The sequence below is a fragment of the Cebus imitator genome, unplaced genomic scaffold, assembly GCF_001604975.1.
Source record: "Cebus imitator isolate Cc_AM_T3 unplaced genomic scaffold, Cebus_imitator-1.0 Scaffold68, whole genome shotgun sequence".
NCBI classification, from domain to species: Eukaryota; Metazoa; Chordata; class Mammalia; order Primates; family Cebidae; genus Cebus; species Cebus imitator.
In genome coordinates, this window is record NW_016107383.1 from 9639069 (window position 1) to 9662543 (window position 23475).

General features: G+C 45.6%; 1 protein-coding gene across 3 annotated transcripts in view; it reads right to left on the reverse strand.

The window, feature by feature from the left end:
- Nucleotides 1-320: 320 nt before the first annotated feature.
- ANXA13 (annexin A13) overlaps nt 321-23475 on the reverse strand; it is a 56499-nt gene continuing 33344 nt past the window's right edge. For 2 of the 3 annotated variants that reach the window (XM_017530740.2, XM_017530741.2), the window contains 9 exons: nt 23058-23152; nt 18077-18247; nt 15417-15450; nt 15231-15310; nt 13445-13513; nt 12917-13018; nt 8316-8391; nt 3784-3896; nt 321-860 (listed from right to left, as the gene is read on the reverse strand). In XM_017530740.2, coding sequence (XP_017386229.1) covers nt 741-860; nt 3784-3896; nt 8316-8391; nt 12917-13018; nt 13445-13513; nt 15231-15310; nt 15417-15450; nt 18077-18247; nt 23058-23152 — 860 coding nt within the window. In that variant the 3' untranslated portion in view covers nt 321-740. Of the gene's footprint in view, nt 861-3783; nt 3897-6978; nt 7264-8315; nt 8392-12916; nt 13019-13444; nt 13514-15230; nt 15311-15416; nt 15451-18076; nt 18248-23057; nt 23153-23475 lie in introns of those variants that run through there. The other variant, XR_005200707.1, reaches the window with a different exon arrangement.

The following is a 23475-nucleotide window of genomic DNA, read 5'->3' on the forward strand; positions in this document are numbered from 1 at the left end:
TGCTCAACCTAATTGTATTGAAGATCAGACGGAAGGCTCAAGTGGGTCAAATGTCTAGAGAAGAAAACCCAATTAAACTAGGTAGCAGATTAGGGAATTTTACCCCTAGTTACATTTTACAAAAGCAAGTGAATTGTTTCCTTATGACTAGCCTTGATTAATGACCACTAAAAAATGTATGTTTGAATTTCACAAGTCATATGTTTCCAAGAGAAGAGCCCAAACTAATCAAGACAATCTTTGGAAAAGCACTTGATAGGGGCATACACCACAACTTTAATTAACAATGAGGCTTTGAAATTGAACACAACACACAGAAGGAAAATTAATAAATTGTTTAATTTTGTCTTTCCTGTACCTCAGTCATTCAATCTTAACCCAGAGCATACACACCCTTGGGTGATGCATATTCTTCTAAATGTGCCATTACAAATGCATTATTTTTTCATCAACTGCTGATTTCATTTGTGTTTAGAAAGCATCCGGTTATCATGCTAAAGGAAAGTGAATAGGCAGCCCAGATGCTTGCTAAGCCAGCATTCAAGGTACCCTGCCCAAGCATCTTGACATTGCTGCCCTTAACTTAAACAGCTTGGCCTGGCTGTGCTGCTTAGGCTGCCAAGAAAGTAATCCAGGACTCTTGAGGGTTTTTCATGCAGGAGTGTCATTTGCAAGTTTGATTTGGAATGTGCTCCTGACAAAGGCGGTTCCATCCTGTGTTCCTGTTACCCTGGCTTGGCTCAGTGCAAGAGGGCTACCAGCAGTTTCTGGAAGTCTCCGGAGGTGTCCGAGTGAACCATGTCAGAGAGAGACTTCTGATACTTCTCTTGGAACTTTGCTTTGATCCCCTGAAGGTCCACCTGTAGGAAAAATAACAGCAATGGGGACAAGAATGTTTATGGTGTGTTCACAAACCGTGGGCATTGTTCTACACGCGTTATACTCATTTGCTCATTCATGCCTTAAAACAGCCGCTTAAGATAGTGCTATAATTACTTCCATTTTGGGACCAGGGAAAGGAAGGCAGAGGTCAATTCCCCAAAGGTTGCAGAGGTGTCCATGTGTGTGTGTGTTCCACTAAAACTCTTGAATTTCACACGGTTTTTATATGTTACAAAATATTATTTTTCTTTTGAGTTTCAACAGTTATTTGAACATGAATCGCCCCAAGCTAGCAGGACTGTACACAGCCTGGCAGTGTGTCTGACTTGACCCCTGGTATAAAGTAAGAAAATCGTCAACACAGAGATGTGAAATTAAGCAATTATGCGGTTTTCCCCTCATACGCTCATTGGCAAGGATATTAGTGCCAGTCAACACAATTCAAATCACTATCAACTTGCAGGATTTATTTTGAATCTAGTTCATCCAAAGCTTGAAAAACCTAGGTGCTGGAAGTGTTGATAGGACTTGGGAGAGAAATATATTCAAAGATTGCTCCGCCAAAAGACTCTTAGAGCTTGGCAAAGGAGATGAGGCTTGTACCAGAAAAGATAGAATTCCAGGTAGAACGTAATGGGACTCATAAAAGAAGCAGAGAACTCTTTTTAAACAGGAATCTTCTTGACTTTTCTTTTCTCCACTCTTCTCTTCTCTCTTTTTAAATTTTCTCTTTTTCTTTTCTTTTCTTCTTTTCTGGCTTAGACCCTACCTTCTACTCCAGACCCAAAAAGCGTGGCTCAGGGATCTGATTCTTTCTTCTTCTGCTTCAGTTACAGGGCTGAGCTGAGAGAGTGAGAGGAATGATCAGGACAAGAGAACGTGGGGGAGTAAGGGAGGGTTTGCAGTGGATGCTGAGCGGGCAGCAGAGACTGCAGGAGGCAGGTGGTGTCTGTCTCTCCCCCAGCCTGTGTGTCCCCCTGCCCCACTGCTTGGCTCCTTGTCTCATGCTGGGGGAAGGGCAGGAAGGTAGAGGGTGGGTGGGGATGGGGTACACCAGGTCTCTGTTCTAGTGCCATGTGGCTTTAGGAGATTAGGAAATCTGGCCAAACTACTCTATCTAGCTGGACCTGAAACCTTCTGAGGGAAATGCCCACATGTTAAGATGGCCTGGGACGTGCGGTTAATTCTGAGCTGGGACAGAGGTTTTTGGAATAAAACACTCTGTGGTTGGAGTGATCATGGAACCCTCACAAGCCCTTTGGATGGATGCAATCTCTCTGGGAGTCTTTTGGAATCCTGGGTCTTCATTGTGTTCAACCTGCCCCTTTTGAGACCTTCAAAATCTCTCATCTCTTAGTGACTTTGGCTGGAGGTTGAGTTGCTAAGAGACAGAGAGACGGACAAGGCAGAAGACCTGGAGAGAAAGGGAAGGAGAGGGGTTTACAGCAATGGGAGAGAGAGGCAGAGGCATGGCAGGAGCAGAGCAGAGAGACCAGCAAAGGGAAAGGGGGTGGAGAGAGAGATGTGGCCTTCAATAGAAAAAGACAAAGAAAAAGTGGTGGAGGAGGAGATGGGAGAAAGGAGAAATTCCAGGAATAGAAGTAAAAACGCAAGAACCGTCTTGTTGCAAAGTTATATTTAAAAACAGTGTCAGATGTTAAGTATTATTTGTTAAGAAGCCATGGATGAGAATTTGCATTGGTCTCCCTCCCCCTTCACCTCCTCCTTCATTTAACAACATTTTTTTTTTGAGGGAAGATGTCTGTGGTTTTCAAGTTCTTACTTCTACTTCATTCCTTAAGGCTTCTCCTGCTGCTGATGAAATGCCGCTTCCATTTATTTTGTACCTCCTCTGTCTGTGGCCCCATATCCCAAAGTACTTTTTTTTTTTTTTTTCTGAGACCAAATCTTGCTCTGTTACCCAGACTGGAGTGCAGTGGTGCCGTCTCGGCTCACTGCAACCTCTGCCTTCTGGGTTCAAGCAATTCTCATGCCTCAGCCTCCTGAGTAGCTGGGGCTACAGATGAGTGCCATCATGCCAAGCTAATTTTTGTAATTTTAGTAGCAACGGGGTGTCACCATGTTGGCCAGGCTGGTCTTGAACTCCTGACCTCAGGTGATCCGCCCGCCTTGGCCTCTCAAAGGTGCTGGGATTATAGGTATGAGCCACCACGCCCGGCCAGCTGTGAGCCTGACGGCTGCTCCCAAGCTGTTGGCTCCTCCTCTCCTTTCTCTTTCTTATACACACACATTCTCGGAGAGCAAACACAAATTGGCTCTTAGGGGGTGAAAAAACCCTTAATATTTTTATGTATAAAGCACTGATATCCACATGGTATATAAACAGATTTATAGCCTTATCTCTGGCATTAAAATTTCTTGGGTGGAAGGGATGGTAATGAGGAAACACATGTGTCTAAAAAGGCTCCTGAGAGGAGCAATAGTTTTTAAAAAGAGAGAACCATTGCCTTATGCTGATATGCTTTCTTCTGCAGTGTGGCTGTTAAGGAAAGACCTAGCTCAGGAACTTGGAAATCATTCTCTTATTGTCCCTGCTGCTGGCTGACCTCTTTCAAGTGTCTTTGTTTTGTCTTCCTTAACATGGAGCTGTGTGTAGCTGCAGCCCCACAGAAATGCTCTACAAGGTCGCCTCTGCTTTCCTCCACGAGCTCTCCAGAGCCACAGAGGAAAAAAAAGAAGCAATGATCATTACCGTATTTTTATAAAAAGAAACAGATTGAAGTGGAGCACAACGTCTTCTACAAATTCTGGGAAAGCAAGGGATGTCTCTGTTTTACTTTTTCTGTAAATAGGCCCTTAATAGAAACTATTTGTTGATGACATCAGCGGTGGAAAAAACAGAAGCTACAGCAGCCTCTTTAGAGTGGGAGTGTGTCTTACCTCGGCCCTGGTCACGATTATACGAATCAATGTCTCCTCATCTGTCCCCACACCCTTCATCGACTTGTACAGACGTTCAGCAAAATAGCCCTCGCAGTCCCGGGCACATCTCACTAAACGGGATAAAGGAAAAGAGAATGTGAGGCTTTCAAGTTTTGTGGAATGACATGGGAACCCTCCCTGCCGAATGTCATCTTGCTCCCCTTCAAGCTGACTGAATTGTGAGGCAGATTTGAAAGGCACTGACTTGACACTGTCGTGAAGTGAGATTCGGAAGATTCCCTGGTCAGAGCACCTGGAATCTTCAAGCAGAGCTCCTCCCTTGTCCCCTGAAGACCCTCCAGAGGAGAGCTGTGGTATCCTTGGGCCTTTCCAGCCACATCCATGATTCTTGTTATTTCCCAGCAGAAATAACTTTCCCTATCTAAGTGAAATCTCTGGTGCTGTTGTAGGGTTCTGAAAGGAAACAGACTGGCCAGCAACCATCTGGAATAAAACATCATCTTGACCGTGTGTCCAGCTGGACAGCTGCCTGCTCTCCTGCTCAACAGCCTCCCCACCCTTTGTTTTTCCTCGCTGGGTTTTTTTTGTGAGTCTCATCTCTGAGCCTTTTCCAGGTTCCCCACGATCTTTTGGTTTGCAGTTTGGGATGTGGGCTTGATGAAATGTTTGATCCTTTTTAAAGATCACTTTCCTATGATGCTGCTATTTGCTCTTTCCTGACCTCCCCTTGCCTTCCAGCTTTGATCTATCCACAGCTTAATGAAGCATGGTCTGTATTCATCAAGCAGGTGATCGGGTGCTTCTCTTCTCCTGGGAATAAATCATTCCTTCCCCTCTCCCAGGCTCATATGGATCCATCCTGACCAACAGGTTAGAGAAAAAAACATTTGCTCTTTAGGCTGTTAACATTTCTCTAGAACACTCGATGATGTAAGTGATTAACAGTAGGTGATTATTTCAGCATAAATGTGGAATGTGCAACCTGACTATGTCCCATAATGGAGCTGCTGTCGTCTAGGGGACCGCCTGTGTGATTGATGCTATGAGCAGGGGAGAGGACAGGTGAGGGAAGCAGAGTCTAGGTTGGGGGCCAGTCTCCTGCTCCAGGCCATGTGGCAGCTGCCACAGTTACAATGGAAAAGAAAATCGCACTGGAAAAGAAAAGATGTCTGGCCTCTTTCTCCTGAGACAACCCAAAAGCTGCCGGATTGGTGGTTCAAGGGAACTTGTATGCCACTTTGGGGAGTGGCATATTGAGACTTACTGTGGTCCGCAGACAATCTGAGCTAGTGAGCACCACAAAGTTTTCCCGAAAATTCTCTTCCGTGTAGCACAACTTAATGTGGGGATCACTGTCTGCCTAAAGTCACTGTGTTCTGCTCCTGTATAGGGTTCTTCTTCTTTAACAATTTTTTCTACCTGATATCTTGGGAAGAAAACTCTCAACATTTCTCCTCTCTGGAATCTATGCATGGGAACAACCTCTGTTGTTAGCAGCAGCAGGAATCCCTCAAAAGGCTGGGCAGGGATAGCTAGAGAAGACGTGGAATAAAACACCTTCCGGGCATGGTGGCTCACACCTGTAATCCCAGCACTTTGGGAGGCCAAGGCAGGTGGATCACTTGAGGTCAGGAGTTCAAGACCAGCCTGGCCAACATGGTGAAACCATGTCTCTAATAACACAAAAATTAGCCAGGCATGGTAATCCCAGCTACTCGGGAGGCTGAGGCACGAGAATTACTTGAACCCGGGAGGCAGAGGTTGCAGTAAGCCAAGATTGCACCACTGCACTCCAGCCTGGGTGACAGAGTGAAACTGTGACTTGAAAAACAGAAACAAAAGCAAAAAAAAACCGTCTTCACAGTGAGTGGCAGGAAGGGCAGCCAGCCCTGTGCTCCGTGTCTTGCTCCCCTTTGCCTTCAGAGCAAGTTCCTGAACTTGCTGTGAGTATATAACACAGTCATTTGGACAGCTGGTAGAGTGTGGCTTTGGTTGGGCATGGTGGCTTACACCTGTAACCCCAGCACTTTGGGAGGTGCAGGTGGGTGGATCACGAGGTTGGGAGATTGGGACCATCCTGGCAAACACAGTGAAATCCCGTCTGTTCTAAAAATACAAAAAGTTAGCTGGGCATGGTGGTGCATGCCTATAGTCCTAGCTACTTGGGAGGCTGAGGCAGGAGAATGGCTTGAACCCGGGAGGTGGAGGTTATGTTGAGCCGAGATCATGCCACTGCACTCCAGCCTGGTGTCAGAGCAAGACTCTCTCTTAAAAAAAAAAAAAATAGTGTGTCTTCCTGGGCTCCCTTCCTGGAGGTTCTCAAAGGGAACCTGGAGTGGGGCCCAGGAACCTGCATTGTAACAGGTGATTCTGAGGCAGGGGGTCCCTGGACTTCACTTTGAGAAATGCTGCTCCAGACACTGCATGTGGTGGGAGTCATTTGGCCTCAGCCCCCTGCTCCTAGATGTTAGTCATAAACTGGCATAGCTATAAGTTAGCTGGGAGAGGGATGGGAAGTGTCTAGAGTAGTCATGAAGCCATATTCTGTTGTGTGGCTTATTCTCAAGGTCTTTTCTAATTACTTTGGCTTTCACTAGCGCTGGAGTACTGCCCACTCTGAGAGTGTGTGGTCCCCAAACCCAGGGACTTGGCTTTTCCTTCATCCGTACCCACTTTGCCCTTCGTTTTTTATCTTTAACTTTAGCCTAATCTGTTGATTTTTTTGTACCCACCAGCTTACAATTCACCATAAGCTTTAAGCTCCTTGAAGAGCAAGAACTGATCTTATTTACCTCTTATCCCCACACCCAGCGCAAACTCTGGGCCCAGGCAGGTGTTGGGTAAATGTTAAATCATTGAGTGGTTGTAATACCATCTCCTGACTGTACTCTGGTGTTTTCATGATTCTCTGCACTGCAAGTACAGCATAGCAAGGACGTAGAGCCTCAGAACCAGGCCATGAGTAGATCCTATTATCTACCTGAGACGCTTCTTAATTATGCCTAGTGTTCCATTATTGGAATGATAAGCATGTGGGGGTTACTTATATCCTACTGCTCAAGGTCATCGCCAAGGTCTAATTTTTCACACATGTCTGCAGTTTAAAAAATTGGCATAAATGGGTTAAGGCCCTAAGTACAGTTGCTTGAACCAGGGCTCCTATATATACCCAGTGTGGGTCATGAGCAACACCAGGGATTTTTAGGCCTCGGGATATCACAGCAGAGGTCTTGCTTATTGAATGCAAAATGAGGATGGATTAAAAAAAATCAATTGCTGACATTGTTCGAAAAACCCCCCAAAGAAACCAAACAAAAGAATTTGGCAACTGGAGCACATTTTTTAACTTCCAGGGCTGGTTATTCGGTCCTTCCTCTTTTGAGGACAGGTCTCTCCATTGCTTCTGCCATTTGGGATGGTGCCCTGGATTCCTCACCACAGGAGCACGGACAATGGACAATGCCTTCATTCCAGGGCTTGCAGAAAGAAAAAAAGGAGGCTGCCAGACATAGTGCCATGCCCATCTCTCTGCTATTTCCTGCCTTTGGGCAACACCTGGAGAGGAGGTCCTGGGGTTTGGTTGGCACAATCAAGATCTGATCTCCATCCCATCTCTTTCCAAACAGAATTCATTCTTTGAAAACACTGAAAGGAACCCAATGGAAAAGGAAATCTATGAGCCATCAGGCTGCCTGAAACTGGATAATGGTCCCAGGTTGTTGACAGGTGCCCTCAGGGACCCATGGTCTTAGTGGGTGGTATGGTGTGGCTGCATCCCCACCCAAATCTCATCTTAAATTATAGCTCCCACAATTCTCACATGTTGTGGGAGGGACCCAGTGGGAGATAATTCAATCATGGGGGTGGTCTCCCCTCATGCTATTCTTGTGGTAGTGAATAAGTCTCACAGGATCTGATTATTTTATAAGGGGTTTCCCCTTTTGCTTGGGTCTTATTCTGCCTTGTCTGCCACCATGTAAGACGTGCCTTCTGTCTTTTGTCACGATTGTGAGGTCTCCCCAGTCACATGGAACTGTGAGTCCATTAAACCTCTTTTTCTTTATAAATTACCCCATCTTGGGTATGTCTTTATCAGCAGCATGAAAACGGACTAATACAGCGGGACTGCAATGGATGCTGTGGTGTGCCACTCAGATGCCCTATTCAGGATGAGGCAGTCATTCACAGCGGAATCCCTCCCCAGGAATCTCCCTCCAAGGGAGAAGCTGGCTTGCCCAAAGTTGCACATGTTCCCCTGGTACAGCCAGTGTCCCATGACTGGTCAATGTGGGATGCAAAAGCCTGGGCCCCTTGCTCCACTTTGGACATCCCAGCTTCAGGGCTTCCTGTGGGACCAGCAAAGCCCCTGTTGCAACTACATCACAGTCACTCTCCCTCTTGCTCAGTGCTGCTTAGATGTGTTGACACCCAAATGCTATTCCCTCAAATCTTCCTACACACAAACCTCTGTCTGCATCTGGTTCCAGGCAGCCCAACCTCAGACAAGAACTCTCCTAACTTTACTTTACCAAGAGTCAAATAGGCCTTCTGCAAATCTCCTGATGCTTCTTCTTCAATGGCTTCTTCTATGTCTTTGCCAATGAGCTGCAGAGAAAACCAAAATCAGCCATTATTCCAGGTTTGCCTTTGACTTTGGCACTCTTGGGGTCATTCCTCTATAAAAAGCACTAACTGTTTCCAGAGTTAGTCCTGTGGCTTCAGGGAGCTCCTATCCCGACTCTTGCCTTGCAGGATTGGGGTGTTTGCCACTCATTTGAGAGGGGGCTCTCATTGCTGAGGAGTCAGTCTAGATATGATTCCTAATGGACTTGACTCTAGTCAGTGCCACTCCCTCAACCTCAATTTCCTCATCTGTAAAATGGGAGAGTGGAGAAACAATTAATATACTATAATCATAGACATTTTTTACACTGATGTGTAGTTTAGTTCCAATGTCTTCTTCACTCTTTCCAGTTTCAGTTTCCCTGGAGGCTGTGGTTATGATCATGTGACCTGCACCTCCATCCTCTCCCTTGCCTTGGAAACCAGGGACTTAGCCCCAGTTTGGGTGAAATAAGTAGGGAGGATGAAGTTCATGATAACAACTTGATCTAAAGTTCCTGATAGGGTGGGTCTGCAAGGGCTGGAAGCCGGGGTGGGAGTGGTTGCTGACCACATCAAAATGCCACTTGTCTTCACTCTGGGGTAATTCCAAATGATGCTATATTCACCACTGGCTCACATATCGTTCAACACAGCATTACACATTAGGTTTCTTTCTAAATATTTACAGAAGCTGAAGCTCAGAGTAAATTGTGACTATCCTTAATACAAATACTGCCTGGGCCAAGCTCAGGGCAGGCACATAAAGAGAAAGGAGAATGCTTTTCTGGGTTTGGGGAAATGCAATTAAGCACCAGAAATACTGAAACTTATTTCTTAGAAAATATGCTTTGAGCATATGACACAATTGATTCTATAAATAATTGGGGTCTTTGAGTATGCACCAGTGGAGTTTATGTGGTTTATTTTGAAAACACAGGTAAACAAAATGTTCTTTGTGATGTAAGCACAATATGTGTGGGGGAGGACCTGTATCCAGATTTAATGAAGCCCTGTTGGTCGATCTCCTAGTCATTGTTTGCATGTCTGGAGGCCTTGGTGTGTGGCAATAGAAACCTGATTAGAAGAGTGGGGGAACTGTCCCTTCCTTAGCTGCCCCCAGTCTTTCTTGGGTTTAATGTGGGAGTCGTTATTTTGGAAGGGACGGGTATCCCTTTCCCAGAAACAAGGTTCTTGTTCTGTAGACTGAGATCATACTGCAAGAGAACATTTTGTTCATACAGGTCTTGTTTACTTTAAAAAATCCTCACATTAAACCATTTTCCATTTCTATTGTTAATACCAGGCTAGAACAGGGATTTTAAATTTTCTGTAGAATCTCAGCCTACAAAACAAATGAAAACAGAAAGCAGAGCTGTGGTGAGAGGCGGGAGGTGGGCTCGTTTCCCTAGCCTTTGGCATCAATATCATGTTTTTGCCCTCACAGATTTTTTCCTTGCACAACTCTAGGAGGCGCTATTCATATACTACAACAAGAAGGTACTTGTCTGTCTGCTTCCTGCACCACCCCACTCCTGGTAGCTGCTGAGGCACCTCCACGGGATACAATCTGAAACAATGGTCTGGCCCAAGCTCTTGGGACTGTACTTTGCATACTTCTTACTTTAGTTTCTAGAACATGATTCTTAGGGACTCTTTGTATAGGAGCAGGTTTTCTGATCTCAGTAGAAAAACACATTATGAGGTTAGATTCCAAACAAGTCTCTAAGACTCTATTTAGACAGGTAGCAATGCCTGTTGGGGGGTTATTAGAAGAGCAGGAGAGACATTTCTTTCTCTTAAAATTGGTTGCCCCAAATGGATGGCACGCTGACCACAGAATCCTACGCACTCTGGCTTTGACTATAGCAGTTAGAGGCTGAAGCCTCTGGCATGGGCTGAGGAACATGTACAGGGGAGGAGCAAGGGGCGAGGCACGTGATGAGGAGGCAGCAAAGTGGGCTACGAGTGTGCGTACCTACCGTTTATACTGAGCCCTGTTCGGGGACTTGACTTTGGCTTTATAACTGTATGAGTCTTTCATATTTGGTAACACTGGGGACTGTAATAATCTTGCATGATGCAGCAGTTTGGGAAACTCTGTTGTTTGGCCTGGGATTGCTGGGAGTGTCAGAAGTTAAGACTCAGGCTTAGAGCAAAATAAATGGCAAAACTCTGAGTTTTTCTGCCAAAAATTAAAAATTCAACCCTAAGCCAGGACCACTCAGGCCACATAAGAAATTCCAGTTGCTGATCTCAGACTAGCATCTCTGTGCTTTTGGTCAGAAGCCATCAGAAAACTCATAGAACCAGGGTCTAAGAGCAGACTGAACTCTAAAAACATCAGCAATAAATACCAAGATGAATGATGCTGGAGCAAGGCTTTTGAAATGGATGAATAGATAGCATTTTAGAGCTGGTTTCATGTAATGAATCATGAAATCCACAGATTACCTTATTGTACATTTAAGCTTTTGCTCTGATTTATGGCATTGTTTGTTCATCCAGGGAGACTCCTGACAATTGCTAATGTTTATTGAATGCTTGTTGCCTGCCAGGTACTAAGTGCTTATTTCTGTTAATTCATTTAATCCTTATTAACCCTATGAAGTAGGTACTATTATCCCTATTTTACAGTTTGAGTAACTGAGGCACAGAACCTTTAATAACTTGCGTAAGACCCATACAGATATAGCCTAAAGCGGACTTCTTAAATTGTAATATACATTAGAATCACCTGGAGCATCTGCTCTAACACAGATGGTAAGACCCGCCCCATGGAATCTGATTCAACAGGTCTGATGGGGACTGAGAATTCTCATAACAAATTTTCAAGTGATGCTGATGCTGCTGTTTCAGGATCAACTTGGAGATATTAGCCTGGAAAGTGTACTTTCAGGTGGTCAGTTCATACACACACACATGCATGTACCCAGAAACTTCACCTGTGGTCTCCACAGTGTGGAAAGAGGATCTCAGTCATAGAGAAGTCCTCCAGCTCAGAGGCTACACAGCTCCAGGAACAAGAGACCAGGGGAGTGCAGGTCAGCTGTCTTTGATCATGACTCTGGGCACGATTTGAAAGCAGTGGACCCTAAAGGCTTATATATAGTCATGATAAAATTTTAGAGCTTTACTGTCTTTTTATCTGCTGGCAACACATAGGAAATGCAACTTGGAGTGAGGAGCAGCCAGCTTCAGCTGAGGTAGGAGCTCAGGCCGGGGATTCTTGGAGTTCTCATCCACTCTCTGCTACCGACTTGCTGTGTGGTCCTGATAAGTTACAGATGGTTCCTTACTCAACAGACTTTCCTTGCCCAGCAGTTGTGGGTCACAATAGCTGTTCAGCCTACGTTGTAGTTATGGTGTTGTTGTGAAATTGAATGAGACACATGACACAGAAGTGCTTTGAATAGGTAAAAGCACTACACATATAAAATAGGATGCCAAAAAAAAAAAATCTGATATTCCACTCCAGGCTTTCTGCAATTAAAGACTGCTTTTCAGGGAAGGACTTTGTGCTAAGCACCTTGAAATAACTAACTCACCTTGTGGGCTGAAATTTATCCTGGGATTAAAAAATAATTTATATGCATCTTTTTAGGAGCCTGTCTTTGAGATACATCATATCTGTCTTGACGAAGGTAGGCACCGTTAGCCAACTGTAAACTGGAGTAGTAATAGCAAATATTTGTATGCTTGCCACATGCCAACTACTGTTCTGAGTCTTTTTTTTTTTAAAGATGGAGTCTTGCTCTGTTGCCCAAGCTGGAGTGCAGTGGTACCATCTCAGCTCACTGCAACCTCCACCTCCCGGGTTCAAACAATTATCTGCCTCAGCTTCCCGGGTAGCTGGGATTACAGGTGCCTGCCACCACAGCTGGTTAATTTTTGTATTTTTAGTAGAAACGGGGTTTCACCAGCTTGGCCAGGCTGGTCCTGAACTCCTGACCTCGTGATCCCCCCTCCTTGGCCTCCCAAAATGCTGGGATTACAGGCATGAGCCACCACTCCTGGCTTGTTCTGAGTCTTCATCTCATTTAACCTTAAAATCACTCTGAGGGTGTGAAGATGATGTTCGTGGTCCCTGTTTTACAAAAGAGGATGGAGAGATTTGGTCACTTGCCAGTGGTAGACCCAGAATTTGCACCTGGGCTCTTGGACTCTAAAGCTTTGCCTCTGGATGGGACACTTGCTTCCCTGGCCTCTGTTGTGAAGCCAGTGTCCAGCCTGGGTACTGCATCTGGGTCTAGACAATTCTTTGGGGATTCTTTGTCCTGTGCACTGTAGGCTGTTCAGCAGCATCCCAGGCCTCTGTTCACTAGATGCCGGGGCCACCACCCCAGCTGTGACAACTTCAAATCATTTGAGACATTATCAAATATTCCCGGCACAGGAAAATCGCCCCCAATTGAGAACCACTGTTGCAAAGGATCCCCAATTCTTTATTGCAGATCTTGGCTTCTTTGGTTAATAACTTAAGGCACTTTCAGAGTGAACTCTTCGGCCCCAATACTTTATTACTTACAATCTGGTAGGCTTGAAAGGTGGCTCGTAACTGCTTGTAGCTCCTCTTGGCCAGGACTTCATTGAAAGCAAGCTCATCCGTGCCCCAGCGGCCTTCCCCTGCCTCAAGGGTCAAATTACAAACATTTTGAAAAGGGCTTTTGTGAAAAGACTGATTATACAGTGCTGTGACCAGGCCTCACTTACAGGAAATTATAAACCATGCACTGAATAGAAGTCAAATGGACTAAGCACTTTCAGCTTCTAACCCACAAATATATTTCGCATACTTATTTATATTGTTTATACCATTCTTTGCTCCAAAACGGATCTGATGTGGTCAACCCCAGAGTATAAGAATAGAAACCATTCATTTAGATTCATGGAGACTCTATATGTGTTCTATAAAGATCTAAGCATATCTTTGTTTCTTAAAGGTCATACTTATTTCCCAAGTAACTACTCTTTGAATGAAATAAACATTTGTTAAAAATAATGCTAATAAATTTAAAAAAAGAATTTTCAGAGACTGGCATGTCTGCGCACATACATCGTACAGATCTTTGGCGTCCTGGCCAGCTAGATCTTTGTCCACGTCATCTCCTTCATCGCGATTAGCCTAGAAAAATTGACACATTGTTATTAACTTGCATTCCTGCTTGACCACAGAAAACAGAAAGACAAAGTCCTGGAGAAAGAGGTGAGTTCTTTCTCAGCTCAGCTCAGCTCAGTTCAGCCTGGCAAGGAGGCGACACCTGCTCTTTGCTGCCATCTTTTGGGCTCAACGGATAAACAAGAGTAGCTTCTGTGGCAACACTTGTTTTTTTGCCTTTTATTTTGGAGAAACCAGAGTCACCCACAAACCCCACTGACCTCTGAGCAGACTGGATGCGATCTCTAAGTTCCCTAGAGTGAGTCCATCGGAAAGTAAGTCATCTTCGTTTCAAAACATCAGATTTCTCCACTCATGGTCCCAGTGCTAAAGAACCCTGAGAGTTGGTCGTGGAAGTCTAACTTGAGCCCTCTGTGGTGGGCAGAATTCTAAGATGACCCAATGGCCCACATTCTTGCATAATCCCCTTCCCGTGAGTGTGGGTGAGAGCTATGAAGGTGAGGAGATGTCACTGCTGTGATTGTGTTATGTTCAATGGCAAAGGGGAATTTTGCAGATATAATTCAGGTCTCCAATCAGTCGAGTTTATCAAAAGGGAGATTATCCTTGGTTGGCCTGACCCAATCGAGTGAGCTTTTCTTAAAAGGTCAGAGATGGAAGAAGTCAGAAACGAGCTGGATGAAACCAGACAGCCATGTGGTGCTCTGCCTTGGGGGACTATGTGGCAGGAAGCTGCCAGTAGTCTCTAGGACATGATAGTAGCTTCTGGTCAACAGGAAGAAAATGGGGACATCAGGAACACAGCCATAAGAAAATGAATTCTGCTCACAACTAGTGAGGCTGGAGGAAGACTCCAAGCCTCAGATGAAATGGCAGCCCTGGCCAACACCTTGATTTCAGCCTGTTGAGACCCTGACCAAAGGACTCAGCTAAACCAAGATATTACTCAGGGATCTCCAAGATATCACTTTGACTCCTGACTCATGGAAACTGTGAGATGATAGATCTATGTCGTTTTGAGGTGCTAAGTTTGTGGCAGCTGGTTATGCAGCAAGAGAAAACTTAGGCACCTTTCCTGCTACCGTGGAAGTCTCTCTCTTCTGTTCTCTGCTGTCCATCTATCCCACTGGGAGAAACAAAACAGAGAAAACACACAGAGCTCCTAAAGATGTGTGTGTCCATGAGAATACAGATGTGTCTATCTGGAGGTCCTGGTGGGGGGTGTGTGTCCCAGCAGGGCCGATTCTAAAAGCCCCGATTTCCTGGCTGAGTTTCCTGCAGTAGTTCTTACTGGGAGCAGTAGTGAATCCTGGGAGCAACTGCAGAGTTGTGTTGTGGGAGCGGCCCCGCTTGGGGTCAGATGGTCTGGTTCTTGCTTTGGGTTGTGTCTTACTGGCTGCATGAACCAGGGCAGGTTACCCACCCTCTCATGGCCAAAATTTCCTCCTAGGCAAAATGAGAAAGTGATGCTTAATGAGCTGATTTGTTTACAAAAAGGAATTGTAAACTGCAAATGATTAGGCAGATTGTTTTTAAGGAAGAAATCCCAATTGGATATAATTTCACCAGAGCTGGGCCAATGGAGGATGGGTTGACGATCCTTAGATAACATTTTTAATAAAAGAGAGAAATGTTTATCTCTGTTACCCTTTTCATCATGGTGCCACGTTGCCAAGGATTCTTTCCTAAGATGATAAAACAAGTAATATCTCTTTACTCTTACCTGTAGCAGGGACACCAGGATTTGTTTTAGGTTTCCACTTGTATCACCTTTGACATCTGATTCGAGGCTCCTGTCAAATACTTTGAAGGAAGTAAAAAAGGAGGGAAGAAAGCAGACGATTTAGTTTCCCAGAGGTATTTTGAAAGAAACATACTTTATCCAAAGCCAGGATGAAAGGTTACTTACGCCTTTGGTAGGCCTCTTTTATGGCGATGATTTCCTAGGGAAGGTAATTTAAAAAAAATCAATACTCCGAGGAGGGATTAATCAATAAGAGACACCAAGACATACAGAGAGAAGAGGCGGGAGACTGTCTGGACACAGGGTGCCTTCGTGACTTCCTCTTAAGGCGATCATTCCTATGGGTCCAGGATGCAGGCCTGGAGTGAGTCCCTGGGGATGTGAAGGGCCCCTCTCTCTCTGCAAATATCTCAAACACGCAAGTAACATATGCGTACGTTCTCCTTTGTTAAAAGTGAAACGTTTACAGCTAGGCTAACTAACGCCTTCTTTCACCACCTCCTCACCTGGTCTCCCTCTCTCATCCCCATCCAGGTAACACATGTTAGAAGTTTGGTATGTATCAGAAAGATACACATTTTTTTTTGCATTTGTATACATATATATGTGCTATTGAAAACAGAATTGTATAGGTGTCGAGTGTTTAGCAGGTGGAATACTGTACCTATCATTCTTTGACTTATTTTTTCTCTCAATAATAACATCCTGGAGATCTAGCTGTGCTTGGACATGGATAGTCACCTAGAGGTTTTTAAAGGGGCACAAAATGTTCCATACTACAATAAGCTATGGTTTGCTTAGCCAACCTTCTATGGATGGAGGCTTAGGTCGTTTCCAAGTTTTCTCTCCTTCAAACAAGGCTTCATTCAGTCACCAAATGGCTATGGGCAGGAGTGCTGGTTTCTCTTGAGGGCATGTTCTGAGAGGAACTGCTTTATATTTCAATTTCTGGTGCCAAGGGGTGCATCTCAGAAGCTGCCTCAGTTTGCACTTGAATCAGCAGCATGTAAGAGCAGGCTTCCTGCTGCCCCCCAACCCCCTGTACCCCCAAGCTGGTTAAAATGAAAGGGGTGGGGGATGAAGCCTTGTTGCTGTGCTCCTGGGTGGAGGGAGGGGCAGGTCAGGTCCCCGAGAGGCCGATCACTTGTGCCTGTGCAGCTCCCTCCCCTTTCTTTTTCCAACCCACGACCAGGATCTTCCTGACCCTGGCACCTGCTCTCTGCGGGTTTTTCTTTTCATCCCATCAGATCTATTTGATTGAAAGAGAGGCCTTACTGATTGGTTGAAGTCAGGACCTTAAAGAACTTGGATGAGGGAGAAAAAGCTATGGTCAAATAAGAAAAATATGCATGGATATATTTTTTGAGTTGGAGTCTCTCTCTGTTGCCCAGGCTGGAGTGTAGTGGTGTGACCTTGGCTCACTGCAACCTCTGCCTCCCGGGTTCAAGTGATTCTCCTGCCTCAGCCTCCCAAGTAGCTGGGATTTCAGGTGCATGCCACCGCACCTGGCTAATTTTTGTATTTTTAGTAGAGACGGGGTTTCATCATGTTGGCCAGGCTGGTCCCAAACTCTGCCTGACCTCAAGTGATCTGCCTGCCTTGGCCTCCCAAAGTGTTGAGATTACAGATGTGAGCCACTGCACCTGGCCTGAAAAATATTATTGAAATTAACCTTTACACAAAGGCGGGTGCTGACCACCCTGGCAATGGCTGCCTCCCTGCTGGGACCTCAGTGCTTCTGGGGAGGGTGGATGCTGAGTGGGGGAAGCTGGTGCCACTTGACCTCGACTCACGGCCCGGGGGTCCTGTGTTAACCCTCCTCCAAAGCACCATCCCAACCTGAGACTCCTTGAAATGGAGGATTTTTTATTATCTTGTGGGGAGAAAAAAAGTCCAGGAATGCTCTGGAAAAGGTTTGCAGCTATAGCCTGGACCCCAGCGGCCCTTTGGCAAAAGCAGCTGAGCAGCGTGAGCGGGGCCCAGTGTCCAGGCCTTCTCTAGCTATTTTTGCGTCAGGGTGCTGTTTCCATTTAGCCTTCTGTCTGCTCCAACCTCTACTTCTACTTCCTGCTGAGAGGCCTCAAGAATGTTGGGCTCTTCTGGCATTTTCCTTGCTGGGCTGCCCCATTCCACTGTCACGTGTGGGAACTGAAGAAAGAGGGGTCTCTCCTATGAATAATTCGTGGACCTTCTTGACCCTTGATGAATCCCTTGGTTCTCCTGGCTTCTGGAGACAAATAGGCCTCCACTGGGGCCTCCACAGATGCTCTTTTCAGCCCCTGAAAGGGAGGCATGTGCTCGAGGGACATGCCTTTGTCTGACGACAGAAGGACGCAACCCTTCAGGGTAGTACTGGCAGCCACTGGCGTGTTACTGGCGTCCCCCAGCACCACTCACCTGTCTTCCTCATCATAGTCTCTTTTGTACCCTACGCTAGGTGCCAGGTGACAGCCGTGGCCCAGGCAGCGGCATAGGCATGCTTGGGCTGCTTGTTGATTTTTCATGCCGGAAGAGCCACAAAGTCCGGCTGGGTTGGGGAAAGTAGAATTGTGCCTCCTGCATATAAAAGCATCAGTTTAGAAAAGCAGAAGCTCACTGGACACAGCTCTTCTGGAAAGATCTATTCTGTCAAGGGGCAGCCACCCCAAGACTGACCTCTGGAGGACTGGAAGAGATGTCCTCCCACATGGACCAAGCACACACATTTCTGCCCAGACACCTGCTCACTCCTTGGATAAAACGCTGGGAAGTAGGGTCCCTTCTGGGGGCTGCATCCATCTCTACTGGGTGTGTGATGTTCCCTTGCGGGCTCAGCTGGGACTGACCTTATTGGCCCTCGTGCACAGGACCTCAATGAGCACAGACTCATCTGTGCCCAGACCTTTCATAGCCTTCTGCAGCTGCCGGGCGGCATACTCGCTGGGGCGGTCCAGAAGGGCCAAGGCTGTCTTCTCGAAGTTTCCACTCAGCTCACTCTTGAGTACCTCCTCCAGGTCCTGCAGGAAGACAGTGAGAGACCTGCTGGGAACGGCCCAGGAGGAGAGGGGCAGGTGTCTGCTTGCACTATTGCAAGTGCTTCTGGTTGACAAGCAAGATGCTGTGGACATGTAGGCAGTGATCTGGCACACATCATCTGCTCTCAGCTGCCCGTCCACCTTCCCCCTGGGGCTGGCAGAGAGATGGAGAGGAGCTCCCTGCTCAGGAGACCTCACAGATGAATCACAATAACAACAGTATCTGTGGAACACTTGAGAGCTCAGAGAGCTTTTTCAGCCAATCCTCAAGAGTGCTGAAAAGCCCTCAAGATCTGTTGAACCTCAGAAGTTGAAGAATTTTCCCCAAATATTCAGCTAGGAAGGACCGAAATACAGGGCTGTTATCTCTAGGAGGACCAGAGAATTTGCCATCCAAATTGGGATGCCTTTCACTGTGAAAGGGGCACTATGAGTAATTGCAGAGGACAACAGGAATAAAGAGGATTGCTGTGGAAAACCTGACAGCCTGTACCGTCACTCCAGTTATCTCGCTAAATCCTGGAAGAGGCACAAGTGAGGAAGAATGCAGGCATGTAGAAGGGGAAGTGCATGGAATTCTTACTGGCAGCTGCTTATTCTTTTTTTGAGACAGGGTCTCACTGTGTCACCCAGGCTGGAGTGCATGGTGCAATCATGGCTCACTGCAGCCTCTGCCTCCTGGGCTCAGATAATCCTCCCATCTCAGCCTCTCAAGTAGCTGAGACTACAGGTGCACACTACCATGCTCAGCTAATTTAAAAAATTTTTTTTGTGTAGAGGTGGGTTTTTGCCATATTGCCCAGGCTAATCTCAAACTCCTAGGCTCAAGCGATTCTCTCACCTCAGCCTCCCAAAGTGCTGGGATTATAGGTGTGAGCCATCTTGACCCCCAGCCTGGCATCTATTCTGACAAGTGAGCTAAATCCCTTCTCCCTATCTCCCTCTGACAATGTGGTTTAATAGGGGAAATGGGCTGGGCATGGTGGCTCATGCCTGTAATCCCAGCACTTTGGGAGGCTGAGGCGGGGCAATCATGAAGTCAAGAGATAGAGACCATCCTGGCCAATATGGTGAAACCCTGTATCTACTAAAAATACAAAAATTAGCTGGGCGTGGTGGTGCATGCCTGTAGTCCCAGCTACTTAGAAGGCTGAGGCAGGAGAATCATTTGAACCTGGGAGGCGGAGGTTGCAGTGAGCTGAGATCATGCCGCTGCACTTCAGTCTAGTGACAGAGCAAGACTCCGTCTTGGAAAAAACAAAAACAAAATCAGAGGAAATGGTCAAGAATGGGCATCAGCCTACCTAGAGTGGTTAATGCCCCAACTTAAACCAAAAGCCTTCATGTAGAGCGATAGCCCAGGGTGGCTCAGATTGGAGGCCCACAGACCAGCTGGCATTTCAAGGACACAAGCTATAGCATAGGGTGGGCAGCTCCCCAGCAGTGTGGCATGGTGGCAGAGAACACAGCCACAGTAGCTTTGTGACCTTGGAAATGTACTGAATTCCACCAACTGCCAGTTTTCAGCTCTGAAAAATGGAGACAGTGCAAGACTGACCTCGCAGGGCTGTTGGGAGAAGTAAATGTGACGATCCTTGTAAATACGGAGCATAGTGCCTGACACATTCTAAATGGCCAACAAATGCTTATTGTTATTAATCTCCCATGCTGAAAAAAAGGTTTTCTAAGAGGAGGCAAATCAACTGTTTCTCAAATGAAGCTCTGAGCTCTTGGCCTGGGAGAAAAACCTGGAATATTTTTGTCCAAAGCCCTGGGATCTGGAGTCCTAAAGGAGGGTGTAATGCAATGCCTCCATCCCAGAGTGGCCGCTCCAGCCAACATCCCGTCTTGTGAAGGCAGGTCTGAGGTCAGTTGTCTATGATGTGGAGCCATCTAAAAACTGGAAATATATTTTCAAGCCAGGTGGGCATTCTATACAGCTGCAGAGAAGAGAAATCCCAGCTTCCCACTCTTACAAGCCACAGGCATAAAAACACACGCTGTGTGCTTACATTCTGTCTGGACAGAGAAGAAGGCTCAGGAGAGCTCAGCTCTAGTCCTGGTTTTCCTGCTAACTCTGTGTTACCATGGGATGGTTATTCTCTTTGGAGGTCAACTGACACGGGGTTTAGATTGGATCATATCATTTTCTAGCTTTGCAATGTTGGGATTCTAAATCATCTCTTTGGCAGTCTCAGCTCTCTGAAACACAGCTGAGAACTAGAAAGTAAGCAAACGATTGGCAAATGACGTATCACAAATTTTGTGCTAGAACATGCCCATTTAAATTTTATTATTATTATTTTTTGAGATGGGGTTTCCCTCTTGTTGCCCAGGCTGGAGTGCAGTGGTATGATCTTGGCTCATCACAACCTCCACCTCCTGGGTTCAAGCGGTGCTCCTACCTCAGCCTCCTGAGTAGCTGGGATTACAGATGCCTGCCACCACGCCTGGCTAATGTTGTATTTTTAGTAGAGACGGGGTTTTTCCATGTTGGTTAGGCTGGTCTCGAACTTCTGACCTCAAGTGATCTGCCCACCCTGGCCTCCCAAAGTGCCAGGATTACAGGCGTGAGCCACCACGCCGGCCCCATTTAAGTTTTAACAGGACCCCTAGGCTTTCACTTGGAACCCATTCACTCTTCTTTAGACTAAAGATTTAGAAGCATTATATCTGACTTTCTGTTTCTTTCCTTCTTTTTCTCTTTCTTTCTTTCTTTCTTTTTATTTCTCCTTCCTTCCTTCTTTGTTTCTTCTTTCTTTCTTTTTCTTCTTTCCTTCCTTTTTTCTTTCCTTTCTTTCCTTCCTCCCTCCCTCCCTCTTTCTTTCCTTCTTTCTCTCTTTCTTTCTTTCTTCTTTCCTTCCCTACCTCCCTCCCCTCCTTCCTTCTATCTTACTTTCTTTCATTTCCTTTCCTTCCTTCCCTTCTTTTCCTCCCTCCCTTCCTCCCGTTCTCTCTTTTTCTTTTCTTTTCTTTCCTTCCTTTCCACAGGGTCTCACTCTGCCACCAGACTGGGTGCAGTGGTGCAATCACAGCTTATTGCCACCTCGACTTCTTGGTCTTAATCCTCTGGCCTCAGCCTCCTGAGTAGCAGGGACTACAGGCACACACCACTACACCCAGCTAATTTTTAATTTTTGGTAGAGATGAGGGTCTCAACTGGTCTCAAACTCCTGGGCTCAAGCAATCCTCCTGCCTCGGGCCAAGTGTTGGGATTACAGATGTGAGCCACCCTGCCTGGCCTGACTTTTCATATTGGTAAGGTGAATGTGTCTTGGGAGGCTACTGGAGTTAGGGATGTTGACAGGGATAAAAGTTCAGCTTCAGGCCAGGTGCAGTGGCTCACACCTGTAATCCCAGCACTTTGGAAGGCCGAGGTGGGCAGATCATGAGGTCAGGAGTTCAAGACCAGCCTGACGACAATGGTGAAACCCTGTCTCTACTAAAAATACAAAAATTAGCCAGGCATGGTGGCATGTGCCTGTAATGCCAGCTACTCAGGAGGCTGAGGCAGGAGAATCACTTGAACTCAGGAGGCAGAGGTTGCAGTGAGCCAAAATCTTGCCACTGCACTCCAGCCTGGGCAAAAGAGCGCGGCTCTGTCTGAAAAAAAAAAATCAGCTTCATCCATTTAATTAAATGTAATTGAATTGAAGATACGCTTACTTTCATCAAAAATTATGTTGACCAGCCTAATAGTAAGGAGAGGAGGAGAAAAAGCACAAAAGCACAACCATTGGGGCCATTTAGTGTGTGTGTAAATAGCTCTACTTATGGGTATTTGGGTCCTTCAGGAATGGACACTTGAAGTCAGAAGACTTGGGTGTGAGACTTGGATGTGAGTCCTGGTTCTTTTTTTGTTGTTGTTAGGTGTGTGATTTTCCATAAGGCATTTATACATATAAGCTTTCCTTTTCCTGTCTGTAAAATGGGAACAATCATAGCTATCATAGCTTTTCAGTATTGGTACATGCTGGCATTACCTTGACTGATTCTCCCAGCAACCTGAGAAGGGAGCTAAGTTATCATCTTCATTCTATCCTTGAAAAGACCAAGGCCTGAAGCAATTGTTACCTGCTCAATATCAAATAAATAGGAAAACCCATCTCTATCTTTCTAGATATCTATTTATATATATATAGTGATTGAAATGGTCAAGGTTTGATAAATATAAATGAGAATACAGCATAATAATTGATATTCATTTTGCATAATAATAATTCTAATGACTTGAGAAAAAGTTGTGTCCATTATATATTAATAAAGAAATAAGAAAGCCTAATGCATAACTGAAGACTTCTCTATATAACATTATTTTCAGCAATAACAAGAATGAAAGAAAAGGAGAAAATGTAAGGAAAAAAAGGTGTCGTTAGCTTAATGAAATGGAGGGTTTTTTTTTTTTTTTTTTTCAGTTTTCTGTAACAATTGCGTGTGAAAAATTCCTGTATAAAGACCCACTTGTGGAAACTGATTTTCAAATTACTGATCTATCTACATATATACAATTAGTCCAAATTAAGCGAAAAAAAGACTAGGGTCTTAATAGAAAAATGAAGTCAATTTAAGAAATAATGAATTTAAGAGTGTTGATTTTACAGACTATTAAGTTAACAGAGCAATTTCAGTTTTTCTGAACTTCATTAACGCTGTTAAGTGGTTATTGCAGTTTTCTTCCTGGGCTGACTCGATAAAGCTATAAAGGTACTCTGTGCAGCTGTGGAGACGTGGGGAAGCTGAGACCACCCAGGCCACGGCCGGGTGCGCGCCTGCTCACCACCCCTGGAATCACCTTGCCGTATGTTGCCTTGTACTTTTGCTTGATTTGTTGCCTCTCCTCTGATGTCCTGCCCGATAAGATTTCAATGATAGCTGCTTCATTGGTTCCTAAAATACAGGAGAAACAAACAAAGCCACAGTGAACAAGAAATAAGATGGAAGTTTTTTTCAGTCCTGGGTGAGGAAGTCGGGACTCAGCTTAAAGGTGGTTAGAGGCGTCTATGGAACCAGATGGACCCTCAGCTTTGATGCCTTGTGCTGCAAACTGTATTCCATTCACTCACTTAGACAAATAGCCATTGAGGCCTCACAGCGCATGGCACACAGTGCTAGGCGTCGCTGGAAAGAGAAACAAGTATGGCTGGTTCCCTAATTTTATTCCTAAGGAAATGAAAACCTATGTCCATACAACACTTGTCCGTGAATGTTCA